General features: G+C 41.8%; 1 protein-coding gene across 1 annotated transcript in view; it reads right to left on the bottom strand.

Annotated features, from left to right (window-relative positions):
• LAS1L (LAS1-like (S. cerevisiae)) overlaps positions 1-19227 on the bottom strand; it is a 38493-nt gene that overhangs the window by 879 nt on the left and 18387 nt on the right. The window contains exons 8-12 of the mRNA XM_009880693.1: positions 17711-17796; positions 16548-16763; positions 15315-15450; positions 14353-14732; positions 11681-11822 (exon numbers count right to left, since the gene is read on the bottom strand). Coding sequence (XP_009878995.1) covers positions 11681-11822; positions 14353-14732; positions 15315-15450; positions 16548-16763; positions 17711-17796 — 960 coding nt within the window. The remainder of the gene's footprint in view (positions 1-11680; positions 11823-14352; positions 14733-15314; positions 15451-16547; positions 16764-17710; positions 17797-19227) is intronic.

Here is a 19227-nt window from a genome sequence, read left to right as displayed (position 1 = left end):
TTTACTATGTGAAGGAACTTAAATCACTCCCATGCTGTTAAGTGGGTCAGATAAGGGTTCATTTTATCACTCTGATTCGTTATATGAGAAAGGTGAAGGTGAAAGCTAAATTTTATCAACAAAACAAATCTTTAAACCTGGTATCTGACATTGTGAAGGAGAAAAAGGGGAAATCTGGTTGTCTCGTGCATGTTTTTCACTTTCTCTATTCCTTACGCCCAAGGGGAGCTCGTGCACTCCGAGCTACAACCTGGCATCCTCCAGGGTAAGAATATATTCCCGCTTACTCACTGTCTTCACCCTTCAGCACATATTAACCATCCCTCTCACCTACCTGCCTATGCATCTCATCCTTAGGACAACAAAATCCAGTCATTATCCATTAAATGATGAATCCCATTTTTGAAATGTTAGTGCAACTGCTTGATGCAATCCCTAAAGCAATTGCATGTCCACAACGCCACCCTCAGAGAACTCTCCAAGTGGTCATCATTTGCCAAATTTCCCCCTGCTATCAGGTAAAACTGGCACTGGGAGTAAACAAAAAGCACATATGCTTATCACAAAAACCAAAACCTCTGCCTGAGGATGACAGCAGCTATTCAAAGCTTCAGAGGTTGCCACAGCAACACTAAACACAAACTCTGACAACAGACATACACAGCATACACCAGAAAATCCACCAAAGAACACAGCCTTTTGGGACCAGGGAGGAAGGAACTGCAAGGTTTTCCAAAGTATCCAAGCTTCACAGGAACTTATGCCTCATGTTAAAACAAAACAAAAAAAACCACCCTCTGAAGACAGAAAATAATTTCTGCAAACAAGACTGAGATGTTTGGCAAGTTTTATTTATACAGCAACTTCAAGCTATATGCCAAAAAACTCAATGCCTTTTCCAGATGTTCAGTACTGGAATAACTGGCTGTATAGCAGACGCTGCCGCTCAGAGCTCCTCAGAGACAGATAATTTCTCCCTTAAGGTGAAAACACCTCTTAGACACTCCTTGCTCAGATGAAACACTGCCAGAGGCCTTACAGACAGAGCCAACACAGAAACATCACAGCTATCACATCCAGTGTAATGACGGCCTTCCTCTGGCTGTTGGAAACTATCCTGAATTCCGCCTGCTAATGGGGTAATTTTTCCTCCCTTGTGATGTGCACTCCTCATCATTCATGACTTCACAGACCTGCTGTCATTCCCAGGACAGGGACTCAGGGGACAGACACTGACATCATTCTCTGCCTTAACTGCACCGCATGAAGGCTGCCAAGAGCAAGCGCATCATCACAGCAGATCAACTACTTTTCAGGAGGGACCAAAGTAGAGTAAGAGCACTTTATTACCGGGGATTCAAGGGAGAAAGTGCCTTTTCTATAATCAGTGCTACCTTGTCCCCCAGCCTCTTGCTTGCTGCTAGTTTTTTCCAATAGTACATCTGCAAAGACAGCTGAATACCTGGTTTGAGGTAAAACAGAACCAATTTTCAGTGGCCAGTCCAGTCCAAACCACGACAGTGATGACCGAGCACAGCCCCAAAATTCACTGGTTTTGGCTAGATTCAGCTCTTTTTGAACTATTTTGCTTCTCTGAGACTCAGGCTATTCTCACTTGGAAACAGCATGCTTGTCTTTGGGAAGATCTGACGGCAAACCAGAGAAACCACATGTAAAGGGTTCCACAAGAGGCCAAACTGTGCGATAAGGGGCAGGCATAAAAACAGGAGCAGGGAAAGAACAGAAAATGACTTATCCAGCAGCCTCGTGGGGGAAAACTTTCGTGGGTAGCTAGGCTGTTGCTTTCAGCATAGGGAAGGCACATCCTCCAATTTTCTGAACCTCCAGAAACAAGAACAAAAGCAGAAAAAGAAGTGAAACACAGGAACTGAGGGGTGCTCTTGATTGCCTCTCGAGTTCATCTTTAAAAGGGAAGGGAGGTTGTCAGCCAAAACCTATTTTCCCCAGTCTGTAATCTGTACTTAATCTGTAAGTTTTGCTGCAGATTCATAGGAGTTATTTAGTAAGAAGCACAGACTTCTAAAAAGGCAGGCAGAATTCAGGCAGGTGTTAAACAACATAGATTAAACGCATCATAAGATCACCAAGCGCTCCATTCTCATCTGTGGACCTGGTGAACTGGGGCTGCAGCAAGAGGTTCTGCTTCTGTTACATGACTTGTCCACAGCCCTTTTTCCAAATTTATGTCAAACTCCATGCTCCAGGAAACCCTTTCTGCAGTTCATTACCTTCATTTGCTTTAAGTCTGGGGAGCCAGAGAGAAAGACAAAGGCAGTCACAGCTTTTAGAAAGCACGTGTCCCACTGCCTACGCTGCAGATGCTTCTTCCAAGCATCTTATGGATATTTTCAAAGGAAAGCGACAAATTTTTGCAATCTCTCATACCATACTGCCGTACCCCTACAGTGCGCCTGGCAGAACAGCTCTCTGCAGGTAGAAGAGCTCGAGGGCAGTATCAAAGAAGCCGCAAATAGCAAACACCCCTTCTGGAACAGCCCATGCAAACTCCTTTTGAAGGAGAAGCAGAAAACCCATGTAGCTGCAAGACAGCAGACAAAGTCTCTACACAGAAGAATATATGAAAAGTAGCCAAGAAAATCTGCTCCCCTCTGCCTCTGGGCAAGTCAGACAACCTTTCTGTTGCCACATGGCCTTTGGCTAACAGAGAAGCCGCTATGCAAGGGAAGTAAGAAGAATAAGAACAAACTGCTGTCGTAACACTCCCTGATGAAACCTGGATCGTTTCCAGGCACAGCTACAGGGATAAATCAGGTTCTGTTCCTTTTTATTTGTGGTGACAACAGGTTTTCCTCATGTTTGTTTCTGAGCTTTTTTCCCTTGGCCTCCTGCCAGGCTGCGATCTGAGTGGCAGAAACCGTTTGCCCCTTTCTCCCACACAGAGAGATGCAGAAACACGTGTTACTTTTGGCCTGGTACGTGCTTTTTCATTTTCTACACGGGTATTTTCTAGTAATATGAGCTGCACGACACGTTACAGTGTCCAAAAAACCAGCCAACTGGAAGCAGCACAGGAGGAGAAAAGAAAACCACCTCCTTGGCTGAATATAGATGAAGCTCTTGCAATGCCTCCTGCCTGCATCTGAAGCCACATGGAAAGCAATTATTGGGGGCAGAGAGGAAAGCAACACCTGCTGGCTTTTTTCAGAGTCTGCACAATGAAGCACTGAAATCCATATATCTGGCTCGCAACTTTTTAGTCTGCAATCAATATACAATCAGGCCCCACCATGACTAAATCATATTTCAAAATGCAGTCCAGGCATCTTCCTCCAGAGGAACCTAGTGCTACTGAGAAGGGAAGGAAACGTTAACTCGTCAATTAGTTTGATCTAGACCGCTGCAGAATTTGATCTGCCAACAGGAGAGACAGACTTTTCTTTTGACAGATGATTTGCTGCTTGTGACCCACGTGCTGAAATGGTTCACTGGCGAGCCTAGAGAGAGCTCTCAGTCACAAGGTGAAAGGACAGCATAATACTTGCTGAACTGTGAGAACTATACCATTTAATGAAAATAAACAATATTTAAAGACCTCCCCCTCCTCATCAATCACAGAGAAAAAAATCTGCAATTCTGAAGCCAGTAAAGAAGTTATCATCCTTCCAAAAATGAGGAAAAAAGAGACACATCTGTTTGTCTTGCAGGCTCTAAGACTCCACATACTGTTAGGCAAACACAAGTTGCACCATGAAATCAAATCCGCAGCCTAAACGCTCCCATGTTTGCTCTCTGAGTAGCCAGAACTAGGTGCTTCAGAAGACAGCACAAAACCAAACAGAAACAATAAGATATACATATTACAAAATTGCTTTTTCCTAATCCCAGGCCCTTTGCGGTTAATTTCTATGTCCTCAACTATACTCCTCCTGAAAACAAGTACTAACTAGATTCAACAAGCTAATCTTACTGTTTCTACAAACACCTCAAATTAGTTTTCAGTTCGGACAAAACTGGTTATGTATGGAGGCTTCTTTTCAGTTAGTTTTTAGGTTATTACTAAAACTATTTTAGCAGTTTATTGCTATTATCAGTTTTCATTCCCTCCAGCCACCAAAACATGCTCTTTTCCCACAGGAACAACAAAATAAAATTAATCCACCTTCTGGATTTGCCAGAGGGTTTTGACTCCTTTTTCCTGTCTTTTAGGCTAGAAAAACTCTTTGAACCAATACTGTCTTGTATAGCTTTACAGTCATGACACCACTGGTGCCTTAAGGCACTTCGGTACCCTTGTGCCACAAATACGGGCAGCATAGAAGCCACGGAGGTATGAACAGGAAGAATGGTATGATTTGAAACAAAGGCTCAGGTTCTTTTGAGGCACCTTCTGGAAAACAAGGCCTTGTAACTGACATGAAAATCACGTAGGAGCTATTATAAATCTCATCATTGACACTATTTAAAATGAGGTCCTCTTCAAAGATGACAACAGCAAATTCTGATTAAAGTGAATTTCAAGACAATTCACAAATTCCTAGAAGCAATTAATTATATCTCTATGGCAATTTCACCACTGAGTATGTGCTGAAATTGTTCCATATTAAAATATGAAGAAAAGGCATGCAGCAATCTACGCAGAAGACTATTTGCACAACAATATGAAAAAACCCCACCAACCTACAGTTTGTACAAGTTGGTGTAACCTTTGCTATTTTAAGTTTCTAGGATACTGCTTTTTCAGCATATTTCTGCTATGCTTCTCTTAGCTGCTACCATATTCCACCCAAGAAGTGTCTGAACTTTGGGGTTAGCAAGATGATTCCTTACGCACCTGCTCTATAGACTGCTTTGGTTTTCTCTGCAGTAAGAGTTCAAGAATTACAAGTAATTCTATTCTAGACAGAACAGGCAACACACTCTGTGCAGGTCTGCAATGCAGCAGTTAGTGGGGACTCATTCTGCTTCTGTAACATAATCACGAGGCACTGCACTGCAGCAGAAATCAGCTCTTCGGCGATTTCTTCGGGAAGTCAGCTACACCATGTACATCACTTTCCCTCTTCTTTTATTTCGATGGTGCACGAAGAGAACAGAATGCTGGATGTAAAAAGTGAATGATACCTTCAATTTTAACTGCAAGATATTTACTGGTGGCTCAAGCGTCCGCTCCCTTTTTTAAAGCAAGGTTTCTAAACAAGCTTGTGTGATTGGTTTCACTGATGGTTAGTTCCATGGAAACATCGCTATAAGCCTCTTTGCAAAGCGCCACCACAGAAATTCTCCCCTTGCCCCCAGGACAGGCATTGCAGAGAAGATCTAATTCTCTCCAGTGCAATCTACTACTATGCACTATAAAATGAAATGGCAGCTTCCTCCTAACCAGAAAACTGCTAACAATCAATCTACACCAACCACTTTGTCACGAATTCCTTAATGTCACCACATGCTTTTTCATAACCATGCACCACATGCTTTTTCATGCACCAAATAACTAAGTATTACCTACAAGAAAAGCACCAAAGAAACTGGAAAAAACAGGTCCTTCCACCTGTCCATTTGCAGACATCAAGAGGAGCGTTTTGGCACACGTGAGCAAGAATTTATAATGCAAATTAGGTTTGTCTCGTCCAGGAACAGAGGAGCTACATGCCTTGGCAAACATTTCTGGTCCAGTTACCAGCATCTTATTCTCCAAGTCAAGGCGGGGGCCACAGTCAAGAGTGTAGGCAAGTGCTATGGCATACAGCACGCTGCTTCCTGGAGATAACCCAGGTTATTCCAAGGTTCTTACCTCTGCCAAGTACCTTTAGCAAAATTCCCCATTACTGTTACACAAATGTGGTACAGAGCAGAAATTCCTGGAAATGTACATACTTCAGCTAAGCCTTGAGCCCAAGAACCTCTTAGAAATATTCAACTGGCTTTCAGTTTTTTCTGTCCCATAGCAACATATTTGCTCTTCCTCTGTGTACAGAGAGGTTGACCCAGCATTTCCCCATTGCCACGTCTGTTCTGCATGACGTGCTGCTTCTTTTCATATAGCCAGAAGCAAGGATCACCTATTTCTCATTTGTTGCAAGCAATGGAATCACAAACCAATCCCAGAAAGTAAAACCTAGAGACCATTACCTGAAGCATGGATAAGTAATGGCACACCTGTGGAAAACCACTGAACTGTGCATTCCAGAGGACAGCTTACAAATAGAGAAAATGGTTCATTTGTAGGTAGGAGAATCCATTTCAGTATCTAATTCACAGTATAAATATTTTTCTCATTTTGTTTTAAAAATAGAGTAAGCCTACAGCTATGCTTTTGTTTTTTAACCTGCAATGTTGCAGGTTGTTTATGACCAAGTACAAATCTGACTTTCCAATGCTTTTTACAGCATCGAGGGGAGAAAAATACCCCTGACAAGTTTGTTATGAGAAAGAGGCCTTTTAAAAAAAGACAGCCATGCATATTTCCTAGACTATTAACATTTAGGGAGAAGGGAGGATGAATGCATCCTAGGAGATCTTCCAGAGCGTGCATCATGCTGCTAGGGCCTAGATTTAGCTGCACATCAGCTCCTGTATGTAAAAGTGTTTGCCTTAGCTGAGATCAAAAGTCTGAGTTGCCTGTCTCCAACTATGTTCAAAAACAGATGCATAAATAAGCACACAAGCACAGAACAGAAGAACAGTGTTCCCAATTACCCTCCCACCTGCCAGCAGTTTGTGAATCAGACACTTGCGGAGCCAAAGGTCAGCCTTGTGTTTAGATGCACTTGTTGATGTGTGGGTGTTTGTTTTGTGTTTGGGGTTTTTTTCTTAAGATCCTTTAAATATGTGTCTTTGCAGACTATTCAAGCAAGACTCTCAAAGCACCTTCACAGACATCATAACTCCCCGAACCCCAGTTCCAGCTTCCATGCTAATCACACTGTGATGCTTTGCTCTTGAAGCATAAGTGAAGCAAGTTTGGGAAAACCAGAAATCTCACCCACTTTGGACATTTAATGGATTTGCAAAAATCCTAACAAGTTTTACCTCCCAAAACTCTTTCCTACTACCCTTATATGCCCTCCAAATCCAAAGAATTAGATCACATTTATTCCGAAGTCACAGGAGGTGATATTAAGTCAGGGACAGACTAGAAGCTTTACCAAGTCACGATTTAATCATAACACTCAACTACTGCTTGCCAGTGCTGTAAAACTGCTGAGAGTTTAACTCCTTTACATGACTCACTGCAACGACTGAGCATCACAAAAGCAGCTACAACTGTCAAAGTTCAGTAAGAAGGAGAAAGGAACATAACAGTGAAGGTGCAGCAGGACCAGGCACACCCAGTGGTTGCTTGCTTCATGGCTCTGCTTTCTAGTTGTTAGGAGCTATGATGGAACTCTAAACACAGAGGACTACTTCTTGTTGGAACATAACCAAAATACATTGGAAACACTATCTAGAAAACATCTCCAGGTCAGCTGCCAACATCTACAGCTGAGCCTTTCTTATGAAGGGCTAGCAAGCAAACTTTGTAACAGTAGTAGGAAGAAAGATTTAGTGGGGATTAAATGAAAGTGGCCAAAACCAAAGCAAAAGCAATGAGAACACAGTTAATTACCTTGCTGATGACACAGCAATAGAAACCGCAAGGTGTTTTGCCAGCTGCAGGAGCAGCTAGCAGTATACTGATGGGACAGACTTCTGAGGAATTTGAGATATAGGAGAATGTTGTCATGGTGATAAATCTCAATTCTTCACTTTCCCCATGAGAGTACAGGAGTACATTGCCACTGCTGGCACTGGTATTCAATAAAACAAACAACTACCTGCTCACTCTCACCACCACAGATTCTGGAAGCTGCAGCAGAATGACCACTGGCATAGGGAGGGAAAAGGAGGGAAAGAAGCTGGGGCAGCTGGAAGACCAACAAAAGAACAACCACATCATCTCTCCAACCACCTGCAACTAGAAGATTAGAGGTAAAAGAAACAGACACAGATTACCAAAGATCTCAAACCACTGCTGTTACCACAGAATGTGTAGAATAAAAGGAGCAAGAATAAAATATTATCAGCTGCAAAAATTGGGCAACACCATAGCAATAGTTTCTGCTTGCTGTTTTCTCTCCAAAAATACTCACATTTCTCAGGAAACCAGAAATAGAAAAGCCTGGTAGCTTTCCCCCCCTCCCCTCTTCTGGGTGTCTTTTGCACTACCCCTCCTCCTTAGCCTATTAGATAAGAGGAATTTGGCAAGGATGAAGTTTGTGTAACTCATCTAGGCTCCCTTTCCCATGGGAGGTTGGACCAGATGATCTTTCGAGGTCCCTTCCAGCCTGGGCTATTCTATGATTGTGTCACATTACTTGGAATGGAACAGAGATGCACATGAGATGACTTAAACTGCACGATAATTCAACTAAAATTTTATATTCTTAATTCCATTCTAAAATTTATTTAACAGAGATGATTCCACGCTCAGGGTAAAGCTGTGACTAATCACACTTCAATACTAGCACTCACTTTAACACCTGCTGACACTAGCGAAGATTTTGTTGATGTCCAAAGCAAAATGACAAAAAAAATACTATTAGTAATTTTACTGAATTTTTATTAACAAATGCATTGAGTAACACGTGCTGTGGATTTTCAGATAGCAGACTTTAGCATGGCCAAGTTCTAGCTCCTTTAACATCTACATCAGTGGTATGACAAAGTTTATATCTAGAGCAACTCCTTTGCTTGTAGAGCGGAACCTGGAATTGTTAGGTGATTTTTAATTCCTGTTACTCTAGAAACCCATCCAAGAAATATACTGGGATTATAGAACACCCAGAGCCTACAATACCCAAGTCAGAAAAGGGCACATGCTACAGCTGGTTTCAAGTAGCAGCTTACAAACAAGCCAGAACAGTGAATCATACTACTCCACACACACTTCATTACAGCCTCCGTAATGATGATCCCAGCTACTGTGCATAGAAAAATCAATTGAACCGATGAGGATCAGATTAAGAAACCCCCACCCACCTCTTGTCAGAGCCTGCTGGCTAGATGCCAATTGGTACTGATTACTGTAGCCAATTAGAATTCTGCTGCAGCTCCTTTTTCTTATCAGTGATCTCACCTACCTAAACATAAGTCAAACAGCTTTACGTTTAAAGTCTCCGAGACCAAGTATTCTACCATTTGTGACTACAGTGAGAGTGCTGGGACTCTGCAGACTAGAAGTAGATCTGCAAATTCCAGGAATTTGCCTTACTCCCAACAAGGAACATGCTGCAAGAAACATGATTCATGGCTGGCTGACACCAAAGGCCTCTTGTGCTGATTCAAAGTGGTTTTTTGCATCTAGTATAGATTTACTCTTCTTTTGGGGATGATAAACTATCAGAAGACAAATGGTCTCTTCACAGTCTGAAAGGAAATTCAAGCAATGCTCAAAGCACAGGTCTTGTCAGTGATTAACATCATTCAAGAGGACTCAAAAAGGATAACTCATTTAAACTCCCTAAATAAAGAGAGGCAGGTTTGATCCTGTCTCTTGAAGTGTTGGAACCAAGGACTTCATTAATTATTTGGACTATCAGAAAGAGGAGCAGTAGGAAAGGATAGTTTCTTTTTGATTACCTAGCAATCTCCAAGATGTTAATTTTATGTTTTGATTGGATGAATCAAGCAGAAACAATACCCTCACAGCAGGCCTGACCTGACAAAAGAGCAGACTGGTCCTGAGGAAGATGACCAAGAGGTTGGAGAATAATGGAAACCTTGCTCTTTGGAAGGTTTGGAACTGAAAGCTAATCTGAAGACAACTCCAAATATGTGAAAATACGAGTATGTGCAAGAGCTCTTCCCCATGCAACACCCCACGCTACATGACTGTCACTGTTATTCACATTTTTTGGAAGCTACTAGATTAGGCCCATCAACTACAGGGAAAGAATCACTGATTAGAAAGTTATCCTATCAAGTGTTTAAGAAAATAACTGGCATTCATTTATATTCTGAAGTGTTTCCTGGATTAAAATACACATAAACCCATCTCCTATTGTGTACGTGATGAAATTGATTTGAAAGCTTACAGCAATCAAGTTCCTTTGACTTCAAAGGGTGAAATAATGACACGATTAAAATGTCTTCAATGGGATGATTTAACTGGATAAGCTTCATTTAGTAACAGAGGTGATCTAATTTCAGCTTTATAGAATGCTACCATTATTTCCATGACAACCTGTGTTTCTTTGCTGAGGTCAGATCTACAGCTTAAATTACCAGCTGCAGCTCTGAAAAGGTCACTGGGCAATGACAACATACTGTGGCTGAGAATCCGAGCCCCAGCTCACAGAAACTGAGTTTTCAAGCCTGCTGAGGCTGTGCTAATAACTTCCAAACTGCTAAGCAGCAGTATCTCATAGTCCTTGCAATGGTTTCTTTTAGAAAGAGCGGGAGGAGTGAAGATGGTAAGATTATAAGCTGGCTTCCTCAAACGATACCCTGGAAATCCCATTTTTGATTGCCAATTATGACACTGCATTCAACTTTCAGATAGTGCAAAAGACCCAAGGAGTGCAAAACAAAAGTACATTCCCAGAAGGGAATGAGAACTGCAGCTCTTATACTCGATGACAGGAAAAGATGGAGGAGACAGATGCAGAGAGGTAAGTGTTGAGTATACTCTTCCAGCTTCAAAGGATGACTGTTAGGGCTTCATGAAGTAACTTCCTATGATACTGGTGAGTTGTCACAGCAATACAGGTAGCAACAACTTCTGTCTGACTGTGTCCACCAACAATGCCAGCATACTGTCAGACTAATGCAGTACAAACAAGCAGGAAGAGCTTCCTGTTGCGATGGGGAAGGGTGAGGAGAAGAGAGTTTGTCTCATGCCAGGTTAACTATCGGATGAATAACTGGGACTGCAGTGACATAGACTTTACTCAGGAAGCGTACTATAGTTTCCATTTCAAGCATACAGAAGAGAGACACGTTTGCATTCGCTGATGCAAAACTCCAGCATATTCATCACCCCAGTCACGTACAGGCAATTCCTTCCCCAGGCGTTACAACAGTAATCTGCAGTCAACCACCTCCTGTGGCTACCTTCTCTCCTCATCTTCAAGCTTTTCCACTAATGCACCTTGAGGTGCTTCAGCAAACCACTGTGCAGTTTAGAATGACTCCTCCTTCCTATACAAGATTAGGTAGTCTGGGAAAACTGACACTCGGGGAGGCTAAACGACTTCCAAGGCTTTTAGTCCTGAATGCTTTAATTGCAAGGCCACAATTCTTACCATTAAAGTTATTAATCCCAGTAGTATCACCAGGTGGATTCTGCACCAGCTCTCATAGCTTGTTTTAAAAATTCTGCACTTCCAGACTAGTAACCCTAAGGGATCAGCAAACCGTATCTTACTAAGAACAGCAGACAACACTGAAAGTGCATAGCACAGTCTGAAGACCAGACTGTTACGCTATTAGACCAGCACTGCAAAGGTCCTTCCAGACACACACATCACTTGAAAACTCTATGAGAAGCGCAGTTAGTAGATCTTAGAGACAGCAGTAGATATTTGGGTCAAACTATTTAGTCAAACAGAAGTAAGGAGGAAATCTCATCCTTAATTTTTCACATCATATAGTACAAGGCACAGGGTGACAAATGCATTTCACGGTTCAGGAGCAAAGTCCTGCCCACGCTGTTACTCACTTTGTATTAGGAGACTTCCACTCATCTCTCACTGGCTGATCAAGCAGGGACATCATGGAATAATTATCCAACATGAGACCATCAGGGTCATCCGTCTGACCCGGGAGTTTCCCAAGAGGAAAGTCTTTCCATCGTATTTCATCTGGGTAAAAACAGTACATAAACAAGAAGTCTGAGCTCCCCAGGGACACTTTCAAAAAACAAGATCCCCCCCAAGCTCACAAATACTGTCTCACACAACATATCCGTTCAGCAAAAATGAACAATCTCAGGTACTCAGCAAAAATAAGTCTGAACTATAGTTTTAACTAATTTTATTTCTAACCTTACTATCTCTTCCAAAAAAAGTCACGGTAGTATGTGAGACAACAGAGACACATCCAGAGTCATTTAACATCACACAGTCCGCGCAGGGCTGCTCGTCCAAACCACTGCATGACAATGTCCGTTAAAAGAAATCCCACGGTATTCTAGAGCAACCCTCCATATTTACCTTCCTCTTTTAAGCTTACTTTTGTTTGGAACATACACATTGACTTACAAACGTTAATTTTAAAGAATTACTCTGCATACTTCTGCAAATGAAAAGAGCCATTTACACCTTCGAAGATACAGGACAGCACCTTTGCATCCAGTAGCTCATCCCTCCAGTGAGACCGACCATCAGCTTCTTAATGACTCGCTGAGATTAGCGGCTGCACAGCAACAGTGCAACAGTGACTAAAGAAGAACTGAACCCACAAAAGTAGAAGAGTATAAGGCTGGGGAAGCCTAACTGACCAATAAAACAATTCTGGACTGACAGGTGGGCTGGGATGAGATGGCAAAGAAAAAGCATATGACAACGTCTTAGAAACTCTGCTATTTGTTTTTATGAGCACCTATTGCTGCTTCCTCTCCGTGACTTCACATTTGTTGGCTTCCAATGGGGGCCAGAAACTGCACAATGGGAAACCATCCATCACAACTGATACCATCAGTGAGCCCATTCCTTTATAGCGTGGTGCCAAAATTTCAAAGGCAGCTCCCAATAGGGAAATCCCCCTTTAATTTTGATTCTTACTTCACATCCTACTAAACGAAAGATACAAATAATTATGTCGTTGTTTTGACAGTAAGATTTCTTAAGCCTATGTGCTTTCTTTGATACCAGAACACTTATTTCTGGAATGCTTACTAGCAGCTCAGCGAAGACCAGCAGACAGGAGCCTTCAGAAGATAAGGCACTCCACTCCAGAGAGGCAGCAATAATTACTCCAACTATTTGACACCCCTGCTAATCATGTACAACTTGGCCATTTCCTTCTCTTTGCCTGAAACTGATTAGTTTTATGTACCTGACATCTGCTCAGAAACCCAAGCATTGCCCTAAAGAACCAGCAGATTTATTGGTTTTTCCTTTTATACCGTTCTTGGGCATTTAATAGAGCAATAGATCTTGAAATAGAATAGTGCTTTCTAAGTGTTATAATTTTACTATTAAAAAGGGGGCAGAAATAGCATGTGGTAACATCCAATGCAGCTCTAAGGCAAATTACCATTATATATTTAACAGGCTAAGCCCTCTCTTTGGCGAACAACCTAGTAAATAATTGATATACCACATGTTGTCATGGGTTTGTACATACCTACTGGCTATAGTTTCACATTGTTTAAGGATGGTAATTACACAGATGTTATTCAAACAGAAATTAAGTTTACCACTATACAACTACAGAAACAGAATCTTCACAAAAATCATGTGATTCAGGACACAATGCGTGTTCCTTCAGTGAAAGCCTTACTTGATCTGAACCAAACTCACTGATGCAGAGGACAATTTTGCTTCTGTTCTCAAAACATCCAGCTCTAACAAGCTGTTCACATCAGCATAACTAAGCCAAGCTGCTTAGGCACTTAGGCAGATCTCTTTTTTTCTTTTTTTTTTGACTTGGGAAAACTTCCCTGTGAGCAAGGTACAAGAGTTCACTGTCTTTGGCTCACTAATGGCTGCTTTTCTTCTTCTTCCTTGAAATTTCACTTTGGCTCCAACTCCTCTCCACCAACCTCCTCCCATCTTGAAGGCCCTCCATAAATCTCTCATCCAAAAATCTTCTTAGCTACCGAACCCTCCACCCCAATGAGAAAGTACAGCTACCATAATAAAGCTAACAAAACACTGGATATACTGTTTATTCCCTCTAAAAGCTTGCCTTGCTCCTTGCTTTTGCTTGCCACAATGTCATAACAGCAATTTTGCTGGAGCATGAAACTTATGAGCATATGACTGGTGCTTTCCAGCACAGCCAAACTGTGCTTTCAAATACCCCCAAGTCTGACAAACAGAAGTCCAAGAACCATTCATATTTTCTTTGCCATTCATGGCTGCCATATATGCTGCCCCATCAACTGGATACATTGAAATTTTAAACAGTTTGGAAAAGCCTGATAAAAAAATTTAATGAGACAGTAAAACCATGCTCCTGGAAAAAACACTCACAATATTTTAAGAGTTTGAGAGAGATGACTCCTGCACATAAACAGAAGACTGGAAAATAAACCAGTTTTCAGTGATTTGGCATTTAGATGATTTTGAAGCACACTTCAATTCTGGCCAGGCCCAGAGGGCTGAGACGCCTTTGCATTTCAATTAACATTTGCCAGTGATGAAGACTGTCTAAGTCTTTTTTTACCTGCAGTGATCTGCCAGGCGGACCCTTTCAGCGCTGCCCTTTTCTCAGCAATAGCCACCATGTTACCAGAATGAGCAAGTCCTTCCAAAGGATTTGTTTCAGTTACCATCTCTTCTTCCTCCTCCTCCACCTCCTCTGCACCATCATCTCTCTCTAGCACATCTTCTTGTTTCTCTACAGTCTGCCCTTGATTTTTAACCTGATTTTCTTGTCTGGCCCTCCACTGTAAGCTCTCTATAGTGTAAATGGGCTGTTCGCTGCAGTCTGAAGAGAGGCCTGGACTGGACAAAGGGCCACTTCCTTCTGTGTAAACGGACGCAAGATAGAGAAGGTTCTTCCGTGAAGAACGTGGCAAGCGAGGTCTCATGATTGTGAGGATCCTAGAAAGGAAAAGGGCAATGTAAAAGTCTTAAAAGCAAAAACGATTCCAGATGAAGGTTTATCAAGCTAAGCAGCCTTTTAAGCATGAGTTTCCTCCAGGACAGCTCGTTCATATCTCCTCTAACAGGCAAATCTGATTATTCCCTGGTGGGTGGATGCTGAAATACTTCCTCTTCGTGATTAAAATTAAGGACTTCGGATACTTCTAACTGAATTCCTGCTTTGCTGTTTTCATGTGAAAAAGTTACCACCTGTGCTGTATTCGTGACACCTGTGTAAGCAGTCACATCTCTGCTACCAAAGCACTTTTCTTTTGATCAGGTTGCTTCTTGAATACCTCCCCAGATAATCTCCGCCTTTATTTTGAAGGCGCAATCCTTTTAATTTCTCCTCCTTCTCTTTGTAGAATCAATGGGGAGATGAGCAGCAACAAGCAGGGCTTTATATGCACCTGCCACAATTTCTACTAGATGCAAAGGAAAGGAACGCAGCTGTAACTCAGCATGTCACAAGGGAGCAGGCCAAAGCTGTTACAGAGCACTGTTTGCTGTCCCTTTTCTGGGTCACAGGATCAAACTTACAGTTGTAGAAGGTGTGGGGTTGCCCAGCAGGGAGCTTCCAAGCAATTATCAGTCAGTCTTATCCACTGCAAAGGAACTTTATGGAGGAACAGCTCCTTCACGGACACCTGCTTGTTACAGTGTTGTCTTTTCTTCCCTTCAAAGAAGATAATGAAAACAAAAAGGTGCTCAAAACTCATTAAAAATACGCCCTTTGTCCCTTTGCATTTTTACTGGAACACTCATCCTTAAATCAGCTGGCATTCCAATCCAAGTCCAAGACCAGATATATCAAGGTTGTTACAAAGGACTTGCCGATGCCCTGACAGCTAGGTTAGCTCCACCAGACGTGACCACAGTGAGGTGCAGACATTCCCAAGCTGGTTTTGTGCATGCCATCCCAGACAGGAAAGCCACAAGATGCGTTTGTATAGTATTGTCCCAAATAAATGCAGCATACTGCTTCTGGGACCCGAGATCATTCCAAATAGCACTGCAATGAGTGGACTTAACAGCTGGGAACTACTACCATTCAGGGGTCTTGGTACAGAATAGATACGCTCAGCACTGACTGAAAGCATCAGATATGAACCCGTGACTGCCACAGACACTGGCGCAATCTTGGTGCAGACTGAGCCAGATCGGGCGAGGACAGAAGAGGCAGCAAAATTAACCAGCTGTAAACTCTGTCAGGGATACGCTATATCACAGTATAAAAGTCCTGTTAAGAGAATTCCCGTGACATGCTTCGAATAATTAAAGCTCTTTTGTGCCTCTGTCTCTGGAGCGAAACATACAGTTTGCCAACTTTAACAGTTGCAAGGAGTTAGGAACAGAAAACAAAATACTACTTATTACTTTTCTGGAAGTTTAGAAGGCATGACAAATCCTGTGATAGGATTAAAAAAGGACAGCAAGACTATACAAGTATCTTGTAAAGGCAGGCTTCTGTTAAGTGAGGAAAGAACAGGGAACTTACAACAGGTTGCATATAACATTTTTATTAGTTATCTGCTACTGTTATTTCCTGCAAGTACTAATATCTGGAAAAAAAAAGCATTTAAGGGCTTGGTTAAGGGCTCAACCGCAGGTTGAAAAGTGTAAAAAATGCAACAATAAAAGCTCTGTGTTCACATCACAAAGTGTAATAATTAGGTTACTGCACTTTCCCTCTAAAGGTCACACCACTCCCAGTTTTCGCAACAGTACAGACGAAACTTACATTTTTTACTCAGAAATTCCAGACATACTCACCAGCATTTACTTTGGCAATGCCAGTCAGCATCTCAGAAATCCAGTTGATCAAGAACTGAGACCGGAGTTCTGACGAGTCAGAACATTCCTTCAACTCCATAAACATTTTCTCTATTAGGATCTGTGTAAAACTTCGGGAAAGGAGGCTTGTCAGCAAAGGCTGCCAAAAGCAGTAAAATGTCTGAGGAATTTTGAACTGCCATACCTCTTTATTTGCTGTAATAAGAAGGAAAAAAAAAATAAGAGAAGCCAAAAATCACTGGTTTGTAATTTTTTGTGAACCACACGTGTTACACTTGTTCCAAACTAAAGTAATTTGTTCTGAGATCACTGGTTCCAGGGTATTTCCTGGGATCCTCACTGAACCTGGAATTACTATTTTCTTATACTAGGGAAGTAAAATAAGCAGCAAATTGATAATTAACATATTAGCTCAACGAAAGCAAAAAATACAATGCCTGATCTAATCACACAGTAAACCACAGGAAAATCTACCTGTTTTGCTAATCCCTTTCCAGTTCCATCTTATTTCACACATAATGAGCCATTCTGTCTAAAAATATACTGTAAAGAGAAGGCACATTGAGCAAAGCAACACGGAATCAAAAAGCTCCTAAATTTTTACTACTGTAATATAGTCACATAAATTTGAGGATCTTTCTTGGAAAGTTCTTTGGCTGGTGTTTCCAAGAGGTCCCAGGGAAATAGACAGATTATTAATTTTCATTGCCTCTAGGCACCTAATTCTTTTGCAGAAAATCCATGCAATTCCACATGTATGGGCAGTAGCATGGAACTAAGATGCAACTGATAAATGAGGCTCAAAAAACCCATTCAGATTTGCTTCAAATCTTCAATGTAGAAAAGACACTAGTGGGAGTTCATGAAATCAGTTAAGGGCAGAAATGCAAGCTTCAAAAGATGTTTTGGCCAGGCAGCATTCAGCGCTGAAGAGCTATCCTTCCAGGGTAAGAGATTTATGCAAAAGCAATAGTTGAGCCTGACCATAAAGGGGTCTGGAGAACAGGTCAAAAGACGTTCAAGGACCCAGATATATGAAAAATATGCAAGGAATTACAGATTTCAACATAATGAGAAAAAAAGAACAGACTTGGACATAACGCTAGCTCTGCACTTACTTATGTGGTGCCCAAAACACTAACCTTCATACTTGATATTTAGCATCTTCAGACAATCCATCTTTGGGATGAGAAAGCCATCACTGAGAAGAGCTTCAGCCACTGTCTCCCTAGAGCAATCAGAGTTTTATTAACGCCACTTACTCCTTTACATATCAAAACACTACTTCCACCACTTCTGAAACAAGTCTGAGCGCCAAATACCTGGAACTATGAGGAGGAGATGTAACTTGTTGTAAGGCACTAAAACTGCATGCTAATTTTGGGCTAGATATATCCCACTAGACTTGGGGGGAAAGTGCAGTTGTGCAAACTGGAACAGAACCAGAACCTTGAAGGAAAGATTTCTGCTTCAGTTGCAGAGGCAAGTATCTTGGTATTTCAAAAGCGCAGAAGCATCTATCATACTGAAATACCTATGGTTTGCCGTATGATCCAAGTCTTCTGCCAGCAGGCCAACCAAGATTCGAGGACCTCTGATCCGCAGAGCGAGGTTAAATTTCAGGGGAAAAGCCAACCCTGTTGACCTGCTAGAAAGGCACACCTTAAGATGCAGTTCACACAGCTGTTTGGCAGAGAAGTTGCAGTAGGGTCACAACTGCTCTTCCTGACAGCGCCTACAATTCTTTTTTGGATGTCTCCTGCCCTTATAGCTATCATGCAAACTTCAGTTAGTCTGACAGCACTGAATCATCCAGCTCAAGGACCACTTCATCTCCTGTTAGGCCATCTTAAGGCAAGTGGAAGACTGAAGGGACCCAGATAGGTAGGTTGAACTGATACTTGAAAGCAAAATACAGCAAAAGGGACAGAAGTAAAACTATCCCAATGTCCATTCATGGGGTTCCCTTGAGTTCCTCTGTTCATGCTTCTATCCATGATCTTCTCTATCTGTACAAAGATACAGCACTAAAATAAACACTTCTCAGAATAAAAGTCAAGGTGGCCATTTTCAAACACGGAATAAATTCCACAGAAACAACTGCTTTTGCTATTAGACTCAGTGGATTTGGAATGGTGGTACCCATGTCAAACACGGTGTATTTTCTCCAACAGGAGTGACTTCCAAATCTAAACATCCAGGCATGACTTAGATCCAATACAAGACTGTTATAAATACAAACAGCAGCTGAAGATCTCAGAGTGCAGAAACAACACACACAAGCACTAGACCACTTTGTCATAAGTAGATGATGTGGTGTCAGATCAGAAAGCAAGTGGTAGAAGGCAATTTGTTTCTAGAAAGAAAATCCAGTTTCAGTCCTTCTCTTCTCTGGAAACTGTTCCAGCATAATTACCATTATTCCTACATGCAATAACTGATCATCACCAACTACTAAGGACATCTCCATGCAGATGGCAGCTTCAGTAGAGAACCATTTAAGCAGAAGAACATCTAAGAAAGGTCCACTGGGTCAGTTCTCTGAAGCAGACAGCAGAGGATCCTTTGCAGTTAGCTCATTTTGCTTTAGGTCTAAAGGAATCTTCTTCCCTCTGCACAATACAAATTACAGGGTATGTTGATATGGGAAATGAAAGGC

This window comes from Charadrius vociferus, unplaced genomic scaffold, assembly GCF_000708025.1.
Source record: "Charadrius vociferus isolate BGI_N301 unplaced genomic scaffold, ASM70802v2 scaffold473, whole genome shotgun sequence".
In the NCBI taxonomy this organism is placed as follows: Eukaryota; Metazoa; Chordata; class Aves; order Charadriiformes; family Charadriidae; genus Charadrius; species Charadrius vociferus.
The sequence above is the reverse complement of the archived record's forward strand: the minus strand, read 5'-3'. Positions and strand labels throughout refer to the sequence as shown.